We start from the raw sequence: 26,200 nt of genomic DNA, 5'->3' as shown, positions 1-26,200 counted from the left end.
ATTATAGGCCTGATAATTTGCAATCTGGAGATGTAATGTAAAGGCTGAATAAAGTCTCTTCCCAAATGAGTCCAGCTTTTGACCCTCCTTGTCACCAGGGTTGGTCTGACGATATCTTTTTGATTTGCTAAGCAAAGCCTCTACAACAATAGAGTTTTATGTTGGATGATTCTTTAAGAAAGCCATGGTGTCCCCTTGTATTTGCACCTTATAGAAGTTCTCTAAATGCCTGTTAGGTTGCTATAGCGTAGACAGGTTCTTCCAGTGGCTACGCATAATCTCCAAGAGGGCCAAATTAAGGGGTAAGGAGGCAGGAGATCTAGCTTCTGCATCTGTACTTCATAGGCAGAATACTGCTTCAAATCTTCCAAGGGAGATATGGTCTTGGAATCAGCATCACTGTCCAAAGGGGAGGAAGCTGAAGATGTAAGGTCAGAATCCAGAGAATTAGCATCTTCTCCCCCACTGTCAGTATCAAGGAGATCCACTGGCATCGAATTAGTATCCAATGGCACCTGACTGGCATCCACAGGAACTACAGGGTCCACCGGGTTCTGTTCACTAGCCACCAGCAGCGGGGCAGACTCCTCAGTTATGGATGGCAGCATAGGTACCACCTCCTCTGCGCACTCCAGTGGCTGAGCACAATCACAATGGTGGACCTGCAAATCTTGAGATGGTGAACAAGAACAAGGTATGTCTTGAGCATGGGAAGGGATAGCACACTTATAACTCTGTCTATCCCTACGCCTTCTGTCATATGAGCACTCACGGTGGTGTGGGTAATAGTGTTGATGCTTTGCCCATCACAGCGACCAACATGCCATCCCTATTTGGAAGTCAGGTCTTCATTCTGCCAATCCCAATGAAAGGGGGAGTCACATTCAGCTGAATACAAAGAATATTTAGGGAAGTCCTGGTATCCACCACCATAACAGCAGGCATATTTGTCCTGCTTATTCCAGTCCCAGGACCTGTCAGCAGCCCCCCATCGTGAGTTAAACTGGCCGTTTAACCAAAGGTCAAGAGCGCCTCCTAGGAAGCCACATTGCATTGGCATCCAGTACAGAAGAGTCATAATGGCAATAGTCCTTCTGACAATAGTTCTGACCATAGTCCCCTTCTCCTTCAGGAGAAACAACCCAAGTTCCTTGGTAGGGGGAGGACTGGTCCAATGAGAACGTTCTATGAGATAAGGAGTGCATTTATTTCGTTGCCATCAACTCCAACTCAGGGGCTGGCGCAGTAGTCCGAGTCCCTTTAGATGAACTCTTTTGGGGCTTTTTTCTAGCCAGCTCCTCCAAAGGAGTCCCCTGCAAGCGTGTCTTCTTTTTAGGAATGGGAGGCAGAGACTGACCCACAGGAAGAGGTGCTGTTTGCGCTACTTTCCTCTTCTTCTTAGCAGCCGCCAGGACCAATGCCTCCTGCACCGATCCTGAAGGGGGCAGGTTTAATGCAGGCAGCAATGGCGAAGGCAGAGTTCCTTCTCCAGCTGGTACAGCCAGTCCCAAAGGCAGCACCACAAGCGGTACCAAATCCCCACTCTGTTGCAGGAGGGTCCAAGGTGCAGTGTCCGATCTCGCTGACAATGCTGAAGCCCCCATTTTCAAGGATTGCTTCAGAGTTAAAGCCTCTGAGGACTGGACGACTCGTTCCCACAGGGCTGTGCACAAGCGAGAAGCCCTATTTTTGTGAGCCTGTTTGGTCCATTTCTGGCAGAGTGGGCAGATCTCGATTAGGTGGGATTCTCCCAGACAAAGCAGACTCTCAGTATGAGTGTCAGGAGAGGGGATCTTTAGGAGCATAGGAACATAGGAAGCTGCCATATACTGAGTCAGACCATTGGTCTAACTAGCTCAATATTGTCTCCACAGACTGGTAGCGGCTTCTCCAAGGTTACAGGCCAGAATCTCTCTCAGCCCTATATTGGAGAAGCCAGGGAGGGAACTTGGAACCTTGTGCTCTTCCAAGAGTGGCTCCATCCCCTAAGGGGAATATCTTACAATGCTCACACATCAAGTCTGTCATCCATATGCAACCAGGGTTGACCTTGCTTAGCTAAGGGGACAAGTCATGCTTTCTACCACAAGACCAGCTTTCCAACCCTAGTCACACACATTTTAAAACTAATCGTGCCTGGCATAGAAAGCTCAGGCCAGCCAGCTCCGTCCCATCCAGGAGCGGGGCAAGAGGGGGAGGTAAACAAAACTGGAAGGAAAATTCTCAAATGCTCAAGAGAAATCAAACTAAACAAACAGGAAAGGAGTAAACCAAAAGGAGAACAAATAGGAATCACATTTGTTCAATTATCTGTAGAGCTAGCAAGTCCACGACATGTCCTGAAGGCAGACAACAGAGACTGAGGCGATGAGGAGTGGAGTAGTTATATATAGTGGTTGGGGGGTGGGGGGCAGAGTTCCCACCAAAAATAGGAGATTGGTAGGTGCCAACAAGGTCTCTGCACAGGCACAAAGCCCATGGGTGTAAAAGGGCAGACGCCACATCACGAACTAGGGCCATCTGTAGTTTCAGTATGTGGCATCTTTTGTTTGAGAGAAGGAAGGAAATAAACTAGCCTGAGGAAGGCTTCTGCCTGAAACTTTGGAGGTCCTGTTTTCAGTTACAGTGTGATCAGTTCAACTTGCTATAAGGCAACTTCAAATGGGCCAACACCAGCAGTAACTGCCTAGCTGTATGCCACTATTCCTGTATCACCAGTAGTGTGTGAACAAGTTTGGCTATGAGAATCCTCTCCAATTAACCATTATTCATATACAGTGGTCCCTCGACTTACGAATTACTCAACATAAGTATTTTTCGAGTTACAAACAGCAGTTTTAGATCCGGTTTTAGATGCGGTTTTTTCGACTTACAAATTTTTAGATAGGGTTTCCTCGACTTACGAATTTTACATGCGGTTTCCTTGACTTGCCTGCCTGTTTACTGCCTGTTTATTCTTGAAAAGAAATGTTCCTGTGCAGTTTGCAAGCCTTACTGGGAGTCTGGGTCTTTTTTCTAGGCTCCGGAACGCATTAATCTGTTCCCAATGCATTCCTATGGGAAACCGCTTTTCGACTTACGAACTTTTCGACTTACAAATGTGCATTCGGAACGGATTAATTTCATAAGTAGAGGGACCACTGTACTTAGGAACAACTACCCTGTTTCATCACATATATGCTACTGAAAAGGAACAGTCACTTCATTAAAGTGCCAGTGTTATGACATACGATTATGTATACGAGGCCCACATGGTAGGTATACAACTCGATTCAAGACATAATTACATCCAGGATTCCTTAGCTACAAACACCTGTGTGTTGCTCTGAAACACTAAAAAATATACATTCTGTTTTCTCACTGGCAGACTACTGCATTAAGGCAATGGAACATCAATGCTATATACATAAGATTACAAGTTATTCCAAAGCAACCACCTAACTCCCTCTATACTGGCAATTATTAATTAGAATCAGCATAGTAAAGAGGAAGGGCACCTTTTTACCACAACTGAGAATACAACAGGAGAGCCAAGTCCCACTCCAAATGCTTGAGCAGTTTTTACTCCATAAATAAAAGCTGGTTCCTCTGCAGTTCTATTAGTGCAAACCCTTAGCAGCTTGCAAAAACCACATACCAAATTCAACTGTACAAACTTGCTCAAGCTCACCTAAGGGAGAGGATGCAAGAAATACTTAGTAAGGGTATTCATATGCACAGACTAACCCAGGCTAGGGCAGCCCAGTCTGGGTCAGCCTGCACACGTGAAGCACCCCCACACCAATCCTCATTCTTGAACCCAGCATGTAGCCGAGGTTAAGCAAACCACAGGTTCGCTTAAGCTCGGCCAGTGATTGTCTGGACGATTACCACCAGGTTAAGCGGCTTCCCCTGGGCCCGCCACCATTTCTCCAAGAAAAGGAACATTGGTCTTACCGTGAAGAGTTCTTTTTCCTTGCACTAGGAGATCCTCAGATAGGGTGGTGTTCATGCCCGAGACAGAACTGGAATCACGTGTCTTGATGGTAGGCATGGTTACCTCCTCACTCCAGTTCCAGTGATGTCGAGCGAGGATTAGGTACGATAGTGGAGAGAGCTCACTAAGAAACAAGACAACTCAAGAACACAGGACAGGCAGTCAGTAAGGCAGAAAGAAACAAACTAGTGCCCTGAAAGCAGTAAACCTCAAACCACCGCCTAGAAGGTTCCACCCAAAAGTATGGAAAGTACTCAACAGGTAGTCCACCTTGCAGAGAAACATCTGGGCGGGGCTGAGGATCTCCTAGTGCAAGGAAAAAGAACTCTTCACGGTAAGACCAATGTTCCTTTTTCCCTTGCCTAGGAGATCCTCAGATAGGGACTTGCCCAAGCTACAAGAAGTACCCCGGGATGGGCAGGATGAGCTCAGACTACCTGTTGTAGAACCGTGCGCCCAAAGGCTGCTTGTTCCTGAGAGAAATCAGGGATCTTATAGTGTTTGATAAAGGGGGTTGAAGACGACCATGTAGCAGCTCTGCATATCTCTGAGAGTGGGACATGTGCAGAGAAGGCTGAGGAAGCTGCTGTGCTCCTAGTAGAGTGGGCTGTGAGGCCCCCCTGGGGAGGAAGGCCGAGTGCCGAGTAGGCTAGGCGGATACAGGACTTGATCCAGCCTGCTAGGCAGGGTGGATTTGATTTAAATCAAACTGATTTAAATCACGATTTAAATCACTAGCAGGGTGGATAAAAATAAAAAAAATCCGATTTAAATAAAAAATCAGATTTAAATCAAAAATCCAATTTAAATCAAAAAAGATTTTTATTTAAATCGGATTGTTTTGATTTAAATCACATTTTTTTTATTTTTATCCACCCTGCTAGTGATTTAAATCGTGATTTAAATCGTGATTTAAATCAGTTTGATTAAAATCAAATCCACCCTGCTGCTAGGGTTAACTTAGATACCCTGTTACCTAGATTGGACTGATGAAAAGACACAAAGGAGTCGTCGCCGGGGGAGTCGTCGCCAGATTGACCAGATCGGGAAACCAGGGTCGCCTGGGCCAGAAAGGCGCTATCAGGATGAGATCTGCGCCTTCGAGACGTAGCTTCTGGATGACCTTCATCAGAATGGGGACTGGAGGAAAGGCATATAGGAGTACCCTTGGCCAGCGCGAGTGGAGAGCATCCGTGGCCTCTGCTCGAGGGTCGTGGAACCTTGAGAAGTACCGTGGGAGTTGATTGTTTCGTGAAGCGAAGAGATCCACTAGAGGCATGCCCAGGACTCCCGTGAGTTGACGGAATACCTCCTTGTTCAGTGACCATTTGCCCGGGTCTATGACCTCCCTGCTCAGCCAATCTGCTACCTGGTTGCTGTCTCCCTTGAGGTGTTCCGCTAGAATGGACCGAAGATAGTGTTCCGCCCATTGGAACAGAAGGTCGGCCTCTTGCATCAGAATTGACGATCTGGTGCCTCCCTGACAATTGACATGCGCCTTGACCGTGACGTTGTCCGTCCGAAGAAGGACATGGTGATCCTGAAGGATGTGTTGGAAGTGCATGATTGCCAGACGGGCTGCTCGGAGTTCTAGCCAATTTATGGACACGGAGGACTCTGATGTTGACCATACGCCCTGGATTATCTGATTCTGACAGTGAGCACCCCAGCCCGAGAGGCTGGCATCGGTTGTAAGAATGATCCTTTGGGGCTCCGTTAGCTGGATACCCCGCTGAAGTGCCAGGGACAGCCACCATCGAATTGATTTCCTGACCGCTCATGTTACGTGGATTTGGAGGCTCTGAGCCGCCATGATCTGATCCTGCCAGGGGAGTAGGAGCCACTGGAGAGGCCGAGAATGCCATCTCACCCACGGGGGGGAATCCAGACAGGCGATCATTGAGCCCAGCGCCTGGGCCAAAATCATGACGTCCTCCCGATGCTTGGAGAGGAGAGGTCGGAGTTGCTTGATAATCTTTTCTCTGCGTTCTGGGGACAGCGCTATTTGGTTCCGCTTGGTGTCGAAGAGGACCCCCAGGTGGACTAGCTGCTGTGTGGGGACCAGGTGGCTCTTGGTCTCGTTCACCACAAATCCGTGGTCCCTCAGGGTCCTGAGAGTAAGGTCTACGTTCTGACAGCTAGGTGTATGGATGGTGCCCTCAGAAGAATGTCGTCCAGGTACGGGTGGAGCCCCACCCCCTGGAGGCGAAGGAATGCCACAATAGAAGCCATCAATTTTGTGAATACGCATGGGGCTGATGCCAATCCGAACGGAAGGGCTCAGTATTGAAAGTGTTGGCCGTTGTATGCAAAGCGGAGAAATCTGCGATCCTCGGGACGTATAGGAACGTGTAGGTAAGCTTCCGATAAATCGACCGAGGCCAAAAAGTCTCCTTTTCGCACCGCTTCCTTGATGGTGCGTAGCGATTCCATTCTGAACCTCCTCTTCCTCACGAATTGGTTGAACGCCTTGAGATCCAGCACGGCCCTCCATGAGCCGTCCTTTTTGGGGACCAGGAACAGGATGGAATAGGTCCCTTGGACTCTCTGGGCGGGAGGAACCAACTCTATTGCCTTGATCTGAAGAAGATGATCCAGAGCCCGACACATTCGAAGGTGTTTCTGTGGCATGGAAGATCTTGGTGTTGGGATGAAACAGGAAGAGGGGAAGGAAATCAGATCTATAGTGTAACCCTTGGTAACTGTTTGTAGAACCCAATTGTCCGTGGTTGTGGAGGCCCATGTGAGAGCGAAGTGTGCCAGGCGGCCTCCCACCTGGATGGCGTCACTGCTTGCGTTGCCGGTAATAAGTGTTGGAGGATCGTGGAGGTCTAGTCTGACCTCTAGCTCGCTGTCTCCATTGGAATCTGCCGGAGCCCCTGTGAAACAGTGGGCGGAAGTCTCTATTTTGGTAGGACTGTGAGTAGTTGCCGGGATGTTGACGAAAGGAACGAAAGGAGCTATGTCCCCCTTTGGCGGAAGTCCTGAAGTCCCTCCTGGCGGAAGGCATGACTTTTTTCTTATCCTTAGTGTCGATAAGGATGGGCTCCAGCGCCGGGCCGAATAGAGAAGCCCCTGTGAAAGGTGCGGAGGTCAAGGCCAACTTTGACTTAGAGTCAGCGTTCCAGGGTTTAAGCCAGAGCGTTCTGCGTGCCGCCACTCCCGCCACTAGGGCTCTAGAGGAGTGTAGTATGATGTCCAGACTAGAATCGGCGGTGAGTGCAGCAGCCTTGGCCATTTTATTTATACCCTGACGCAACTTAGGGAGCTCGGGTGGAACGAGCTTGACCAACTCTTTTGCCCACAGTACCGAGGCCCTAGCAAAAATAGAATTGGTTGTGGCCATCTTGATGGTTGCGGCGGAAGCGTCATGTGCTTTCTTCATTAAGACATCACAGCGCCTGTCTTCCTGATCCCGTAACTGCTCTTGATGTTCAGAATGGACCAAAGCCCCAGAAACCATTTGCACCACCGGAGGGTCCACCTTGGGAATGGCCAGCAGCTTGGCCACATCTGCAGGCAGGTTGTAGTGCTTTTTCGGAAGACTGCCTATAGGTTTAGATGAAGTGGGGCGCTGCCACTCCGCAGTCATGACCCAATGAAAAGGGGGGGGGAGGAACCATAGGCACCGTAGGTTCTGAAGGAGGGAACACCTGCTGATCAAAGGTGGCCTCCGCTGGGGTGGTGGCTGAGGGGGAAATGTCATTTATAACACGTTTGGCCGCCGCCTTAGTCAGCAATACATCGAAATCAGAGGAGGAGAACAACCTAGTAGAATTGGAAATAGGTGGGGTAATCTCTTCTTCAGAAAGTTCCCCCTCCTCCTTGTATGAATCCCTAGGGTCCCTCGGTAACGCTGGCATGGGACTAGAGGAGCCGTCCTCCGAAGATGGAGAGGATTCCCTGGGATATGAAGGTCTGGATGGAACAGTAGGGGGAGGTGCAGCAGGGGTAGGTAGCGCCGGGATAGTAGGTAGCGCCCGATTAACGGGGGAGGGAATGGCAGGCGCCCTAGGAGGTGGGGGCTTGGGTTTCCTAATGGGGGAGTCTGAGGACGAAGAAGAGTGGTCCCTATATCTGGAGCGGACTCTGTGAGCAGGAGGTCTCGGAAGGAACCTACCACGTTCCTCCATTGGAATAGCCCTGCGCCTAGGGCTGGAGTCGGGAGAGGACGAGGACAGACGATCGCCCTTCAGTGCCCTGCAACGTTTTCTCCCCCTGGGAACAGCAAGAGCAGGGTTAGGGATCCCTCCCATTACTGGTACTGCAGGCAATTGGGGAGCCTGAGTAGTCCCCACTGACTTAGGAATGAGGTCCCCCTGGGTTGTACTCGGAGCCGCAGGTGGCTCTAAATGAAAGCCCCGTTGAAAGAAGGCTTTAAGCCATTCGGTGGCTTGAGGGGGGAAGGGATCAGTACTTACAGGCTGCGCTGGTGAAACGGTCGGGGCGGGACGTTCTCTATCCTTCGGGACCTCCAGCAGCGGGGGGGGGGGGACAGCGCGGGCCAGCCGGTTCCCCCTCTACCGCTACACTCCCCTCGGGAGGGAGAGCTGAAGCCAGCAGGTTGCCCACCGGGCTCCGGACTACAGCCTCCATTTTCAACATTTTGGTGCTCTCCTTCTTGTGTGCTTTTGTTTTCACGCCATTTTTACCCGCCTTCGCTTTTGATCGGCGGCAGACCGCTTGCACTATAAGGCGCTCGCTAAGCCGTCTGCGCCCTTCTGCCAGCAGCGCGGATTCTTTCAGCTTCCTCTTTCGTTTGGGAGAGGAAGGGCGGTCAATCGATTGGCGGTTCTTTTTCGGAGCTTTAGCAGGGAGTTGCTCCATGCCGATACCGCTCGAGCACTCAGGGAGCGGTAAAACGGCCGCCAAAAATGGCAGCATCCGGCCACGATCAACTTGGCTCGCGGAGCCCTCCACTTCCGAGACAATGACCCGCTTGCGGGAAGGAGCCGACACTGCTGTGGATTCGCTGCCCAGGGGCTGCAGCAGCAATCCAGACTCTGATAGCGATGCCAGCATGAGCTCCTCTGCGTGAGCCGATTCCATAGCGGTAAAAATAACAAAAAGACAATTTAAGGACCAACTGGAATTAGAAATCAAAAAGAATAATTTGGAGATAAATTTGTAATGGCCGAATAGAGGACTGCTTTCCTCCCACCCTTGCACACAAGGATAGCCACGGAGGGAAGAAAGAACAGGCAGAAAGGAAGCCAAAGGCTAAGACTGACCAGAGCTCTCTCCTAAAGATCCTATCTCAGGCGAGACAGAACTGGAACTGGAGTGAGGAGGTAACCACGCCTACCATCAATTCACGTGATTCCAGTTCTGTCTCGGGCATGAGCAGTGCATCACCCTATCTGAGGATCTCCTAGGCAAGGGGAAAAGTAGCTATCACACTCATAGCACGGGGCACCCTGGGATGCTGTGGGGGGCGGGGGAGAGGAGTCCTCCCACTCCCAGCTCCTGCCACCCAGCAGTGGCCATGAGGTCATGTGAAAGACTTCAGTATGTGACAAAAGTTAGTTGCATTTATCAAATACCACTATAATTAAGCACACTGAGGTCCCAGTACAGCCCCTCTGTGCTTGGCATGCAGGATATGGCTCAAATGCAACACTAAACCATGGTCTGGAGCCATGGTTATGAGGCTTCAGAATGTGTGCCTCACATGTGCCTCCTTTCCTAGTTCGATGTATACCATCATTTACTGCTTTGTGAACACTGCAAACCAGATTCAAACCCAGTTTTATAAGGTTCAGATTTAAAATGACTGAGTTCTTCCCAATAAGTCCTGACCCATGTGATCTTCCCCTCGGAACTTGCAATGAGTTGTTTTCCTCTCTGTGGAAAGGAAAGCAGAAAGTAAGAGAGCTGTAGTCCAACATCTACAGGACGGCCAAAGTTATATTGCCCTGATGTAGATAATACTAAACTAGATGGACCATCAGTCCAATCTGATATGAGATATATTCCTAGTTTCCGAGTACTGTAAGTCCAAAGACACTTAAATATCATAGGCTAATTAAGCTGGCAAGTTAGAGCTCTTAAGAGTTATGTTAAATAGCTCTTATGAAGCTACTGACATATCTAAAGCCAAACTTTTTTTCCTTCTTCCAATTTTAAAAACATTTTAAATTCAAATTTTCAAAGCCTTACAAACACATTCCTTCTTACCAATGTGAATATTAAATTTGATAAAAGTAATCAGCAAATTTGAGAGCATAAAAAAACCCTCAAGTACAGGTAACATTTGCTTGGTCTGTGCATGAAACTTTTGTGAATGATAGAATGTCAATCAAACTACTAGGAATTAGTCATAGATGCTGCTAAGCATAAGACCCCAGAGGCTTAATCTTGGGAGGTAATATACCAATAATTTAGAAGTGCCACTCAATTAGGATAAAAATGTCACCAGTTTCATAACCTCCAAGGCAAATGCCATGGGCTCTTCCCATTATTAGTCATCCCTGTTCTGTAAAATAAGGGAAACTTTTTTTCATAGGTCTTTGAGGTGTTCAAAGGCAACAATTTTAACTCCCAATTGCAGTACATGCCTTTCACCTCTTACAGAAGAAATGCAAAAGGGCAAGGAATGGTCAAGAGAGAAGCCTTGATAAATAATTTTCTAAACAATTTCTTTCAGAATCACAAGATATTCATAAGCCATATACAACCTTTCAAGGGAATGAATTCACAGCTTCTTTTGTCGTCTTAACTTCTACAAAGCTATAAACCCAATCTTCCAACTCCACTAGTCTAACACCATGTTACAGTCATACCTACAGTTCTCCTTAACACTCCCCAATTATACTGCAATCAGTTGCCACAGGAAGTCACTTGGCTCAGTGCCCCAAACTAAGGGGGAGGGGTCATTCTTTTGTTTGCAGACCAGATTCCTGATTATTCTGAAGCCCTGGCTCTCTTAAGTTCACATGGATCATCATATGGCAGCTTTTTTGGCAGAAACAAGAGAGAAATCCAGGGCTTTTATCATTACAGTAATCTGGAAACATCATGTGTCCCTCCTCCTGTCCAAGAACAGAGACGTATCTAGGGAAAATAGCGCCTAGGGCAAACACTGAAATTGCGCCCCCTGTCTAAATATCTGACACCCATCTCTCAGATAACTTTACCATAATATCAGCTGAAAAATACGTCAGGCTTGTTAGTCTATTAATATTTCAAAAACTATTTAGCAGTGGACTTAAGACAGACCAAGAAAATGCTGGAAAGCTACAAATTTCAGTATGCTGGGGCTCATGAAATACCCAAATACTACGTGGAGGTGTACTTGGAAAACTAAACAGAAGTGCTTGTCTAATTCTCTACTATGCATTGTAGCATCACTATTACATAAGTTTTTAAAATAAATGGAGAATTTGACTTTTCCCAGATACTCTGAAAATAATTAAAGGATCTGCAGAGTAAACTATGTCACTGCTTGGAATATATTCTAGTATTTCAGAAAGACAGTTAAGATGAGAGAAAGAGAGCAAGAAACTCCCAGTGGGCCTTCATACTAGGGATTTCACACTGATTCAAAGACAAACTCACCATTAATAGCCATATTAGCAAGATATCACATTTAACTCACTTATCACAAGAAGCAAATGAATACAATCCTAGCTCATAAGCTTCAGCTCAGTATTCACAAGCCCTGATTCTCTGTACATAGTGGCAATCTGAATATGTGTACAGTGTCTTATACATCATATTAATTTTTTTAAAAAAAATTTACCTGTAGCCCCTTTGGGGGGCTGTGGGGGGTCTGCAAAGGTCCCCCTTCCCCCACTGGCCTCTAGGGCCTTGCAGGGACCATTTGAGCATGCACGGTGGCCATTTTGTTTTCAGCAGCCATTTTTTAAAAAAAAATTAATTTTACAAAATGGCGTCCCCCTTCAAGTGGCACCCGGGGCACGTGCCCTGCCTGCCCTACCCTAGATACGCCCCTGCCCAAGAAGTAGGATCAAAGATCAGCATTCATGATCTTTCAAATTTAGGAATATTTCTGAGGAGGGAAATATGAAGTTTAAGATTTTAAAAAAATAAAATATTGCCCTGAACACACTTCCTGTGATAGGGAGCAGGGTGGATTTGATTTAAACCAAACTGATTTAAATCACGATTTAAATCACGATTTAAATCACTAGCAGGGTGGATAAAAATAAAAAAAATCCGATTTAAATTTAAAAAATCTGATTTTTTTTATTTAAATCAGATTTTTTTTATTTTTATCCACCCTGCTAGTGATTTAAATCGTGATTTAAATCATGATTTAAATCAGTTTATTTAAATCAAATCCACCCTGATAGGGAGGAAGGAAAATTGTCCTATACTACTACACATCACAGTTGGAAGAAGAGAGAGGCCAACACAGGGGGCCTTATGACAACAGTGGACTACATTACTAACTTATAATTTCCATATTGTGATGATTGTAACTTCCCCTCCACCATACTTCTCATTTAAGATGGAGGGCGAGGTGAAGAGGGGTTAAAGAAACCCAGAGTTCACTAACATACAGACACAGTATGTTCCAGCCATCAATCTGTTTAAAAAAAAAAAAAGGAGAATCTTTCTAAAATCAGAAGCGTGTATTACCAGAATCATTTTTCTGTCTCGGCAGCCCAGGGTACTAAAATGATGTATGTAGACATTACCAAAGCTAAGCACAGAATATACATTTGTTCTTAAAAGTGGCCAAAATTCAACCCAGGAATTAAATAGGGTACTTTGGCCTTAATCACTCTGTTAGCACAATGACCTGGAGCAGGAATCTTGAGAGGGTTTGATGATGGAACCAGACCGTTAATTGTCAGGTCTACAGCATGCAGTCTCCAGAGGAGATGGAAAAACTGCTACGTCCCAAAGACAGCCTGTGAAATATATGGAGCAAATAACTGGCAATTTCTCTGCTAGCTATGAGCTGTGTGAGTTACAGGCAAGCTTTAGGTATTACTGTCTAAGTCCCCGGTTCATAAGGAAGGCGGAGAGGGAGAGGGAGGCAGGGAGGACGAGAAAGAAAGAGGGAGCACACATCACAGTCTAGGCAGTCTGGAGGGCTGCTGTTTAAGGGAGAAATGCTGCCTGCTTTTTCCAAATATAGTTTTACATAATTTGAGCCGTGTACTAAAGCACAGGACCAAGAGTATACTACTACTACTACTACAACACATTTATATACCACTTTTTAAATATACTTTTTCAAGTACAGGCTGCTGCAATGCACTCCCATGCAGACAACCCTGGTGTTCAGTATAACAAGTACAGCTAATAATCTAATCGAGCAATAAATTTCAGGAATATTAGCTTTATACAAAATACTGCTCTGGGACACCGATACCGTTCTTATTTTTCTGACACTACTCTGCTGTTAACTGTTCTACTTCCGGTCCCAAAATTCTAATTCTCCCTTTGGGCACTAAACCAAGAGGCTTCCTATCCCAACAGGTTACAATCATAATAAAAACTGTTAAGTCACCAACTGCCACGTTCCACAGATTAAACACCACAAGATTAGCAAATCCATTTAGCTAGGCCAACCTCTTTTTCCACCTAGCACACACGTGAGCTTTCCTACAGAGAACTCTTGGTTAGATAAGCATACAGCCGCCAAAATGTTAGATAAGCATACAGCCGCCAAAATGTTGCAGGTGTGGGGGGGAGAGATGGCACAACACCAGGATGTACAACAGTGGAAGCAAATGGCATGGTTTTTCTGTTGCTATCTCCCACACACTGAAATTGATGACAAGACACAGGTTATTTGCCCCTCATAGTTTTCATTGTGACAACTCAAAATATGTTGTGCAAATGATATATCCGTTAACTTGGCAAAGAGGCACCTTTTTAACGTGGTGATTCTCTTTATTTAGCAGGGGGAGAGTAACCGGCCCTATCCACCCCCAGCACAGTACCTCCAGTGACTGCTGCTGGTGTCTATCTTGTGTTTCTTTTTATATTGTGAGCCCTTTGGGGACAGGGATCCATCTTATTTATGTATTATTTCTCTGTGTAAACTGCCCTGAGCCATATTTGGAAGGGCAGTATAGAAACCGAATTATTATTATTATTATTATTATTATTAATAATAACCACCACCAAAAAACAAAGACTGCTTGTCTAGATACACCAAAGGTACCACCCCTAAGTAGCCTCAAGCTATGGTTAAATGGTAAGTAGCACAGAGCTTGAAAAATACCAGGTACCAGGGAGCCACGGTACCTAGATATTTAACTGTGTTGCCTAGACTAGGATATTCAGAGTTACAGTTATTTATGTATAGTTCTATTTCTTTTCTATACCACCTTTCATAAAACTCATCCCAAGGCAATTTACAAAAATAGCTACAATAAAACTCCATAAAAATCACATTAAAACCATTAAAATCAATTAAAGCAATAAGAACTATAAAAGCACCAAAAAGTAGCCACCATAAAACACAAAGCAGCAGAGAAAACTGGCAGACCTTAATGGGTAAAAACCTGAACAAGGAAAAAAAAAGATCTTTAGGTGTGTTGTTTTTTTAAAGCAACCACAGACCACCACCAACACTCACATTCCATAGCATTCCATAGCCTGGGGGAAACAACAAAGAACGCCCTGCCCCATATGCAGGACAAATTCACTAGGGGTGTGCAATTCGGGTTTTCGGGTGATTCGGCTCGGACCCAAACCGAATGACCCCTGTTCTGTTTTGTGCCCGAATCTGGGTCACCCGAATCACCCTTGATTCGGTTCGGATTCGGATTTAATCCGAATCTGAATCGATTCGGGGGGTAAAAAGGGGCCCAGGGGCAAAATTTTGGGGTGGGGTGGTAGTGCCCAATGGGTAGAGTCTACCACCCCAATTTCAGGGGAATTGGGAAATATCCTGATTTTTGGTGAATTTTTAAAGTTTTACTGACTTTGGGGCAGTTGGGGGCATAGCATGGGATCTGGGCAAAAGGAGTGGGGTGGGGTGGTAGTGCCTAATGGGTGCAGGCTACCACCCCAATTTCAGGGGCATTGGGCAAAGGGCTGATTTTTGGTAAATTTCTGAAATTTTCATGTCTTTGGGGCAGATTGGGGCATATTGGGGCAGAAAGTGGGGCCTGGGGCAGAATAGTGGGGTGGGGTGGTAGTGCCTAATGGGTGGAGGCTACCACCCCAATTTCAGGGGGTTTGGAAAAAGGGGTGATTTTGAGAATTTTTGAAGTTTTAGTGACTTTGGGGCAGTTTGGGGGCAGAAAGTGGATCTGCCCCCAAATAGTGGGGTGGGATGGTAGTGCCTAATGGGTGGAGGCTACCACCCCAATTTCAGGGGGATTTGGCAGAGGGCTGATTTTTTTAGAATTTTTGAAGTTTGGGTGTCTTTGGGGCAGATTGGGGGCAGAAAAAACTTCTGAGGTGTGAATTCTCATTCTATCATAGCAAATGAGATTTTTTTCAATTAAACAACTCTCATGACCCCACTTTCACTTTTTCACACTTTCCTTTACTATGACTAATATGAGGAAGTAAACAATTTAGCACACTTCACCTTATGAAGACAAACCTCATAAAAATAAATTCACCAAAATTCACCCCCTGCCCAATCACTCTTAAATTGGGGGTGGGTGGTAGCCTCCACCCATTAGACACTATCTAGCAGCCCACCCCACTCCTTTGGGGCAGATCCACTTTCTGCCCCCAATCTGCCCCAAAGACACCCAAACTTCAAAAATTCTCAAAAAATCAGCCCTCTGCCCAATCCCCCTGAAATTGGGGTGGTAGCCTGCACCCATTAGGCACTACCACCCCACCCCACTCCTTTTGCCCAGATCCCATGCTATGCCCCCGAACTGCCCCAAAGTCACTAAAACTTTAAAAAATCGCCAAAAATCAACCATGAACCGAATCACCCGAATTTTTCGGGTCCGAAATTCGGGTGATTCGGCTCGTGCCCGAAAAAATTCGGGGAACATCGGGGGTGATTCGGTTCGGCCCCGAATCACCCGAAATTGTTCATTTCAGGCACAGATCGTTCTGTGCCCGAAATTTTTTGCACATCCCTAAAATTCACCTCCCTTAACACTGGCATCTATTTGTCCCATAACAACATTAACAACATCTCTATTTGTCCTAGGCAGCCCTGCTCCTGTTCCAAGTATGTTACCTGTAAAGGGAATAAAAAGAAGTCAATTTGTCCTCCCCTCCCTCGCACATCTGTCACTAAGTCTGATAATTTTCTCAAGGGTCTGTTGCTACAAATATGTATATACCATTAATCTATTCACAGTGTCATGCTCTTCCAGAGGTTTCTGTAAGATTATTTTGGGCAATGTGTCCATCTAGAAGAGGACCAAAAATGAAACCTTCATCTGGTTGCAAATATTAAGATTATACCAGCAAGAATGAGTCTTTATGTAAAAAAACTATGATTTAAATCTAGTCTTACTGACTAGTGATTTAAATCGTGATTTAAATTGGTTTGATTTAAATCAAATCCATCCTGCCCCAAAGGGCTCACAATCTAAAAAAACCATAAGGCAGATACCAGCTACAGCCACTGGAGGGATACTGCACTGGGGTTGGATAGGGCTGGTTGCTCTCTCCCTGCTCAATTAAAAAAACACCACTTTGAAAGGTGTCTCTTGTTCAGTTAGTGCCCAAGGTTCATGGATCTAGGCTCAACAAGTATTTATGCTGACTGCTCATAGGCTCACCTTCCCACTAGCAGGGTGGATTTGATTTAAATCAAACTGATTTAAATCACGATTTAAATCACTAGCAGGGTGGATAAAAATCAAAAAAATCCGATTTAAATTTAAAAAATCTGATTTAAATCAAAAAAATCCAATTTTTTTATTTAAATAATTTTTTTGATTTAAATCAGATTTTTTTTTATTTTTATCCACCCTGCTAGTGATTTAAATCATGATTTAAATCAGTTTGATTTAAATCAAATCCACCCTGCCCACTAGTCTCTCTGCTTATTACAAAGGGAGAAAAATCTCAACTTCCATTCATCAGCAGCACATAAGAGATGTGTTATCAAACAGGGGCTCCAAATTTGGCAGGACTTGGTAGCCAAACATTGCTTCTAACAGACTGCTAGAGAAGACTTCCTGAGTTACTTCTCCACAATGACAAAACATGTGTTCTTTTGTACCCACCACATAAGTTTTCTGCTGTTTTTACAAGGGAAGAGGAGCAGCAGACAGTATGCACGTTTATGACCACCCTCCTCTCCAAATCGAAGATACTGATGTTGTGTCACAGCAGAGGTTGCAGTCTAACACCATTTTGAAAGAGGTATTCTACCATCATGCATTGCAAAGGCTTTTTAAAGAGTGCTACTCCTATAGGGGAGTATTTATTTTTCTATGTAATCCACTTGAGAACTTTGGTTGAAGAGCGTTATATAAATATTTGTGTTAGTAGTAGTATAAAGGTTTTCCCTCCTTGTCAAAACTATCAACCTGAAACTTTTTCTTCTGTCCCCATGCATCGACAGTCCAACATATTGCCTCAGGAGACTATAGTTCTGTCTCCCACAACCCTATTATTCTTCATCTCACTGAAAGCATGTGTTGAAAGAGGGAGAAAGGAGCTTTATGAAGCACTGTGAGACACCCATGGCCTGCTCTAGCTTAACATGGTCTACTCTCAGCAGCTTTCCATGGTCTAAGACAGAGGCCTTTATCAGCCTTTTCACCAGATATTCTTTTGACTGGGACTGAACCCAGTTCTTTATGCATGTAAGGCACAGTGGCGCTCTTTGGACTGGACTTTCGGTCTGAAGTCTGGTCCTCCACGGGGGGGGGGGGCCTCTCCAAATGACACCCCCCACCCGGATGTCCCACGGTGGCAATGCTGGACGGCCATGTGTTCAGCAGCCCACAGCATGGACGGCCATGTGCTCATCCCTGGTGGCAAGACAAAACCCGGCGGGGGGGGGCCTCCAAGTGTCCCCCTGCCAGTGCCACAAGCCCACATCTCTCTTCACGCAGTGTATGGGGCAGGGCAGCTGAGGCAGCTAGCTGCCTGCCTCTGTCCCTCCAAGGCAGCACAGCAAGTTGGGGGGGCTCCAAATGCCCCCCTGTAGTGCCACAAGCCCCCCCCCCGGTCTCTCTTTGCGCGAGTCGCGGGGATAGAGTGGCCGAGGCAGCAGACTACTAGCTGTCTGCCTTTCCAGCCGGGGCCTGTGTGCTGTGCGCAGACTCAATCCTCCACGTAAGTAGAGGAGAGACTAAGAGAACGTGTGTTTTGGGCAGCATAAAAATATGTTAAATAAATAAATAGGAGAGAACAGCAGCACCAGCGAGAGCGAGCGAACGCCGCTGGCTTCACTGATTATTACCACTAAGCTGACTGCCTGAGCGGGGAGGAACAAGGAAAGTAAGACACAACCTTTTCTAAAGTAAACAACATCGGAGACAGAGAGAACAAGTGGCATGTGGATTGCGAGGGGGGATGCAAAAAGAGGGAGAGGTGGCTGCTGACTCACAAGAAGGTAAAACAAACTGGTATTTTTTAAAAAGTAAGCATTGCAGTAGAGATAACAAGTGCAATGCATGTGAATTGAGAAAACAAATGAAAAAAGAGGGGGAGATGAGAAAAGAGTAGTTAAAGGGGAAGGGCCTGAAGGAAGCAAGGTACAAAATGGTGAATGGAGGAGAGGGAAGGAGGGAAAGTAGGAACTAAGAAGTAAAGAGGGTGCCAGCCAGGCACACCAAGAAAGGGGAGGGGGGGAGCACACAGAGGCAGCAGTTCAGTGGAGTGAGGGTGTTAAACACAGGGATCTTGCAGGCCGAGTAATCCATTTGATAAGGGGCTAAAGCTGCTGAATAACTGATTTTTTAAAGACTTGCATAAAAATAAGACCGTGCAAATCAGTTGATGGGGATTTTTTTTAAAGCTAACTTTCTCTCCTGCAGTGTTCCCTCTTAATTTTTTTTCATCTGTGTGTGGAAATGAGTTTTGTTCTGGTGGCAGTGTCAAGATAGTGTGCATGCACTCGCATTCAAAGTGGGGTCTTCCTGATTCAACCTGGACAGGATCTAAAATTAGCTGAGCAGACATAAAAAAAACGTGTGCATGTGCACATGCAAAAGCCTTAGAGGGAACATTGCTCCCCTGCCCTTTAAATGCTTACTACTTATTAAAACCTAAGAAACTGGGTTGACTCCATGTATGCCATTCTGTTGTCTGGTTTGAAATCAAATTAGTGGATACATATTGTCCCTATTACTAGTAGGTGACTTCTGTTTCTGTTTGGCATAAATGGCATTGAATGGGATGAATTTATTGGAATCATGAGGCTAAAAGTCAGCATAAATATGAATATGTTATTTGCACATGTATTTTGTCATGACACTTGTATCCTGCCCCTCCTTTAAGTGGCTCAGGGTGTGTAGGATTCTTTCTTCCTACTTTTATTCTTACTGCAATCCTGTGTGGTGGGTTAGGATGAGAGAAAGTACATAGTTTAAGGTTATCCCCCGGGCTTCCTGGCTGAGTATGCAAGGATCTGAACCCAATTCTCATCCAGCACTCTAACCAGCAAACCAACTGCTTTAAATTGTTTGGTAGTGTGTCATTCTAGCTATGAAACAAATAGTAGAATGGCTAAACATTATTAAGATTGGACTGCATATTCATAAACAAAAAAATCAACCCCATACAATAGTGGCTCTTCATAGATGTAAGATATGTAACCTTACATACACTTACTCCACAGTAAACCTGTGTTCAATAGGATGAACTCAGGAGATTTTGTGTTCAAAACTGAATTTGTTCCCCATTAGTTAGTTGAGATATACTTGCAAATGTGAAGTGGAGGGAAGGAAAAAAAACCTGTAAAATACAATTTGTTTCTTTCATATTTGTGATAAGTGTGTGTGTGCGCGCACGCGCGTTTGCTCACTAGTATCCGTAGTGTGTGCACACATTGTCTTGATACTGCTGCCCAGAACAAAACTCATTCTGCACATGGATGAAAGAAATTGGAGGGAACGCTGGTGCTGAGGGTTGACTAACATCTAAGAGCAGAAGAGCAGCACAGGTTGGGAGAGGGTGAGAATCAGAGCAGAGGAGCTGCTGTGTTACAAGAAGAAACAAAGAGCCCTGTGGCACGTTAAAGCAGAAGCACTGTATTTCTGCATAAAGAGTCTTGTACATCTTTACATTCTTGCAAATTCAGTTGCTTAAATATTGGATCCTTTAGAGGCAGCGGGAGAGGCCTCCAGCTGGGGAGGGGGGGAGCCTCCAAAGGCCTTTAGGTCCAGGCCAGTGTTCCCTCCAAGGCATGCGCACATGCCTGCACTCACAAGTTTTTTGATGCCCACTCAGTTAATTTTAGATCCCGCTCAGGTTGAATCAAGAAGACCCCACTCTGAATGCACATGGGCACAAACTGCCTTGATACTCCCACCCCGAACAAAACTCATTCCACACACAGAGGAAAATAATTAGAGAGAACACTGGTTCAGGCTCCAAAATTACCTAGGTTTACCACTGGCAAGACATGTTCTCTGACAATGAGCTACAGCCCTTCCCCCCGCCCACCCCCTGCCCAACTTAACATGCTCAGAAATAAACCAGCAAACAGCCGATTAATCCTTCAAACACCCACGCAGTTCTTGAGATATGACTGGAAATGAGAAAAGTTCTTAAATACTTGTAGCAAGTATAGTCTAGTCCAGAAATTTTCTTTGTATGTTGGAACCAGACAATGAACACTTCATGAAATTACCAGACTTAGTGACAGACTTTATGGCAGAGGAGGAGTACCCTTTACAAGTAACATACTTAGAGCAGGAACCAGGTGGCCTGAGACAAAAGTTTTATTAAATAACTCTACTTCTACCATAGCTCCCTGGCACTGGAGATTTGTCAAGCCCTAGCCTGAACTGTCAGAGAAACAGTCTAACAGATACACACACCATTCAAAAAAGAAACAGTTGGAACTGGAAGACTTCTCTAACAATACTATATTACTTTCCCTTCAGTCGTTATCACTCCCATCACATCTGCCAAAGACAATGAACCAAAGTCTACTCAAAGGGCTGTTGCAACAATCAGAAAGAAAGTATTTTCCTTTCTGGAAATCAAATGCTGATTCAATGGTCATTGCTTGATAAATGCAACTAGAAGACAACTTATGTGAATGAGCCAGTGGAGATAATACATCAAACTTTCTTATCTCCTCAAATGAAGTGGCCTTCAAGAGTGTAAGTACACATGTTCAGCTACCAGGCAGCAAGGCTTCATTCATTCATACACCACTTGATTTTTAAAGGATTCAGTTATCCATAATCAGGCGTACAGTAATCTAGGGTACTGTACTCTTCATCATTAACAACTGAGCATTAAAAAGCATTGAACTCAAGGCAATATGGAAACTTTATTTGCAGTACTTAATCTATGCTGGCGCATTCACACAAGGCAAGTCACCACAAATAAAGTGACAATCATGCACTTGTGTACTAACTCCAAATGATTAGCAAACTTATGTACAGAAGTTGAAGTGTTCTAAGTGCATGTGTGAATTGCATCTTAGCAATAGAAGGTAACCATATACCCAGTGAACAAAACAATCTCCTTAGCCATCCTCCCAGTTAGAGAGTGCTCCTGTATGGTCATTTTGTTTTGCTTGCTTTTGAGCTCAGCTTTGATGCTAGGCCATGGTCAGCTTCAAGTATGTATAGCTAAACAGCATGTACATAACAAAGAAAACATAACATGTTGCCCTTCAAGTACAGCTGGCATTTCCCCATCTTCTGACAACCAAGGCACTCTTCTTTCTCAGAACTAGAACTAGAAGCACACTTCCCTCCTCCAACCGAACTCCGACACACAATTTCAACAAGAGCAAGCGGACAGCAGTGACTCACACATAAACAAAGGTCGCGTTTCCTCAAAAGGCAGCTAGTTCTAGAGCAAAGTTTCTTAACCTCGGACCCCAGATGGTTTTGGACTACAACTCCCATCATCCCCAGCCACAAAGGGCATGTCTGGGGATGATGGGAGTTGCAGTCCAAAACCATCTGGGGGCCCAAGGTTAAGAAACTCTGTTCTAGAACATCTCTGCCATCGAACGCAACAGACAACGCAACAGAGAGACGCAGAGCCTGGCAAAGCGCTCTGCCTGCCTCCTCCTCCCCCAGTGAGAAGAAAACCAACGAGAAGGAGCCATAACCAGAGCGGTGTATCATACACAGAAGCAGTGGCCAACCTCCTCCTGGTTGGGGGCGGAAGAGGAGCACCGCTACCTCAAATGATTTAAGGGTCCTGCGAGGCAAGTCTCGTGCTCACGACCCAGTAAGGCAGCCTGGGGGCTCATGGTAGTTACGACTGACCTAGAGAAGGGGAGTTCCCCAGGTCCCCGGGGTGGCCTGGGGGCAGCGGCCGCGCAGCTCCAGCGGCGTTCCCCCAGCGTCACTCCCCAGGGGACTTGCCACGCCCCCCTCCCTTCCGGGCTGAAATCCGTGCCTCCGCGTATTCAAGGCCCAGCAGCTGCGTCTCTACCACCCAGGGGGGTCTCTGCCCACAGGCGCTTCGCTTACCAGCTTTTCTTTCTTCTCACTGTCGCTCAGGCGCGGCGGAAGCCGGCGCGCCAGGCCTCAGCGCAAAGGCTTCCCATGCGGCAACAAGCGAAATATCCACGTCCCTCTCCTATGCCTCAGCGTCGGAGACCAAAGGCGGGGAGGGAGAACCACCCACACGCAAACGCTTTTCAGAAAAACCCCGGAAGCGGAAGCACCCTCCAGGAGACGAAGCCAGAGGGGTCCGACTCACCGCCACGCCTTCTTCCCTCCCCGCTGCATGTGATGAAGGAGCGGAAGCTTTAAAAAAGACTACGCCAATAGAGCATAGAGATAAGAAGGTCAGAGTTACACACTGCACACCGTGGGGGGGGGGGGGATTGACGCGGAATTTTCGTCGTGGGCTTTGAATTTGCGTGCAAGTCACGGGATTCGAGCACCTCTGCCTGCCACTGAGCGCTGGAATAGGGAGCGCTGGGATTAAGGAGATCTGTCATTGCTACAAAGTGCAGCATGTTTTGTATCGGTGGGGATTTTTTCCCTGTAGAAAACCAACACCGCCACCGCCACTGTAATGATGTCTGTGGAGGTTTAAACGGCGCGTGGTCCTGAAAGATGAGTGATCGATCGACTGTGTCGAGTTTTGTTGGAGGGTGGTATTTAAAAGGGATATCTATGCTGGCCTATGACCGTAATAAAGATTGATTGATTAGGGATGTCCACGATCTCTTCGCAATCAAAACCGCACACTAATTTCGCAGCCCTAAAGTATCCCATAAATTAATTGATTAAATTCGTGTATAGTTTTAGTCTGGATGCTGTATAAAGAAAGTGGTTTTGGTGTACTGGATGTTATTAAACTGGTAACAATGGATAACACTGCAGAACACCGAACTACATTTCAGAATTGACCGTACATAAATTACTTCAGCCCTACCTCTCCAACCCCCACCATCCCCCGTGGGAATAACAACATTGAACTCTATTGCTGGATTGTGTAAACCACGCTCAACTTCAGTTTAATCTTGCAGTATGGACAGTAGATTTACATTACCGCAGGGCACTCTCTTTTTCCGATACAACGCCTCCCTTCGCAACACATGAATAACTATGGACTGTACCTGCACTGGCAGGCATTTTTTTCAAATGTTTTAAAAAATCAAACCTTTCGCATGAAATAAGATAGAAATAGAAAAGGAACATTCCCCTCTCTCATTCTCACCCTAGCAAGAAGTAGAAGCTATGGTAGTTCCCCAATTACAGCTACATTCAAATCATATTTTTTCTGCAGCTTTTCCTATAGCAGTTGCTACTTCTGCCCAGCGCAAGGCAAAACCAAATGATTTCCAAGGAAAGTCCCGTCTTCGCGTAATGGAATTAGCACTATTTATTTGTTTTAGTCTATGTCACATTTGGAAATTAGGGCGGAAAATGATAGACTTAAAAAAGCAATAAACTGAACATTTCAGCAGCATCTGTCTCCTTAAAAACTGAGCGAATATTACTTCCAGAGGAAAATGAATCAAACGCGTGAACCAACCCTAAGAATGGGGGCGGTCAGTATCACGTGATCTGTCAAGATTCATCGTCAACAGAAAAAAGCGCTACTGCTACTCTTTTTAAAAGACCCGCCTCTCATGGCTTTCCATCAGGAAAATAGAAAATATAGTTTGTGAGGATGCTGAGAATCTCCTTCCTACCCTAGTATAGAATTAGCTTACACGAGTTTGAAAAGGGAGGATAGGAAAGCCAGAGTGCATAAATTTACTGAAGAGAGATGGTTAATTCAATGGCATTTTCTTACAAGTACTCAGGCATACATAGATTCCTCAGTAATTGCAGTAACATTGAGTGTGAGCCCAGAGCACCATCCTCTTCCCACAGCCACCAAAAAAAGAAATCCTTACATGGGAATAAGGTTGCCAGCCTTTCAGGACTGGTCTGGAGTCTCCAGAAATTCCTATCGATCTCTAGATGAGTATTGGAAGCAATCTTGGAGACTTTAGTTGCTTGATAGTATTATGTGGCGGGGCAGGGGAGGGGGAGAATGTCCAGGAACAGCTTCAGTCAGACTTGACAATTCTGCTTGGGAAACAAAGAGCACACAACCGAAAACTGAGTAGGACCAGTGTCCTACCCAGGTTTGGGAGCTGGGTGTGCTCCCAGTTGTCAGTCATGTGAGAAAAAACAACTAGGTAGGAGGAGGGAGAAGTGACTGTGTTGAATCAAGGTAGGAGGGAAAGCTGCACAGGACAGCTTTTCCTCCTACCTTGTTCTAATGCTGGGTAGGACAGCATTGTCCTACCCAGCTTTCCTTTTACCTTGATTTGACACAAGAAAGCTAGCTATGCAGACGACCGCCAGGCAGGTGGGTGGAAGGCTGTGCCAAACCTACCTTCCCCCCAGACTATCCATACTTGATGGTGGGATGCACGGATTGAGCTCCTACAATGTGTCCCAGCCTCCAGATATCCCACAATGCACCGCACAAGCAGAGTCAGGCCCAGCGCCAGGAATCAGGCCCTGTGTGAAGACCCCAGCCCTGGGATTAAGGGTGTGCTTTGTGCCCTTAACCTTGGCTAGAGGCTGGTGCTAAAAGCAGAATTAGGCAGGCAGCACAGAGATCTACACGGATCCCGGCACTGCACACGAGCAGCCTAACCCAGGCTGCTAGTGTGAATAGCCTTAAAATATAGTAGTAAAAGCTGAGTCTTTGAATTATCTCATTTCAGTTTTCCTCTTAGATTTTAACATCTTCCCACTGTCCTTTCTCCAAAGGTCAACTTGGTGTTCAAACTTGCAATAGGGAATATTGTCATCAATGGATATGCCAAACTTCATTTATCATATGTGTTTCAGATCTTTCACAGCCCCCTTTACAATCTGTTCAGGTGGTCAGCCTTGAAATATAGACTCAGACTCCACAATTACTGCCGAATCTAATTCAGAGGTGTCCAGCAACTCCTCTTATATGGTTAGGCTGAATTAGTTTCAGTTGTCACTCCTGATAATGTAAGCTGCTTAGAATGGTGAGGTCTACCAACTGTTCTATTGACCCTTGTCCAACATGGCTTATGTTATCTGGCGGAGGGCGGGGGTATTATAGAAGGGGGGTTGTTGAAGCATTTACAATGCTTCTCTGTGGGAGGGTAGGATGCCTTAAGGGAACAATTATTATACCTCTTCTGAAGAAGCCTGAATTGGATCCTTCAGAGTTAAGCAGCTATAGGCCTGACTCCAACCTTCCACCGCTGGGCAAGATAATTGAGAGAATGGTGGCCTCCCAGTTGCAATCTTGGAGGCAACTATCTATATCCATTTCAGACTGGTTTTCAGGCGGGCCATGAGGTGGAGACTGCCATGGTCGGCATGATGATCTCCAACGGGGAAGTGACAGAGGGGGTGTGATTCTGCTTGTCCTTTTGAAATTCTTGGCGGCTTTCCATATTATTGGCCATAGTATCCTTCTGGACAGTCTGAGGGGGATGCAAGTGAGGGCACTGCTTTGCAGTGGTTCCACTCCTACCTCTTGGGTAGATTCCAGATGGTGCCGCTTGGATTCCAGATGGTGCCGTTCTTTAAAATGTGAACTTTTATATGGCGTCTCCCAGGGCACCATGCTGTCTCCAGTGCTCTTTAACGTCTACATGAAACTAGTGGGAGAGATCATCAGGAGATTTGGTGCAGGGTATTATCAGCATGCTGATTACAC

At 45.9% G+C, this 26,200-nt stretch overlaps 1 protein-coding gene across 26 annotated transcripts in view; it reads right to left on the bottom strand.

Moving 5' to 3' along the window:
• MBD1 (methyl-CpG binding domain protein 1) overlaps window positions 1–22,649 on the bottom strand; it is a 118,400-nt gene extending 95,751 nt beyond the window's left edge. For 14 of the 26 annotated variants that reach the window (XM_053290635.1, XM_053290645.1, XM_053290642.1 and 11 more), the window contains exon 1: window positions 21,838–21,859. In XM_053290635.1, coding sequence (XP_053146610.1) covers window positions 21,838–21,841 — 4 coding nt within the window. In that variant the 5' untranslated portion in view covers window positions 21,842–21,859. Of the gene's footprint in view, window positions 1–21,837; window positions 21,861–22,302; window positions 22,416–22,509 lie in introns of those variants that run through there. The other 12 variants (XM_053290648.1, XM_053290657.1, XM_053290662.1 and 9 more) reach the window with 4 other exon arrangements.
• Between the last annotated feature and the right edge of the window lie 3,551 nt (window positions 22,650–26,200).

This window comes from Hemicordylus capensis, chromosome 2 (assembly GCF_027244095.1).
Source record: "Hemicordylus capensis ecotype Gifberg chromosome 2, rHemCap1.1.pri, whole genome shotgun sequence".
NCBI lineage: Eukaryota > Metazoa > Chordata > Lepidosauria > Squamata > Cordylidae > Hemicordylus > Hemicordylus capensis.
This window is presented reverse-complemented; position numbering and strand designations above follow the sequence as displayed.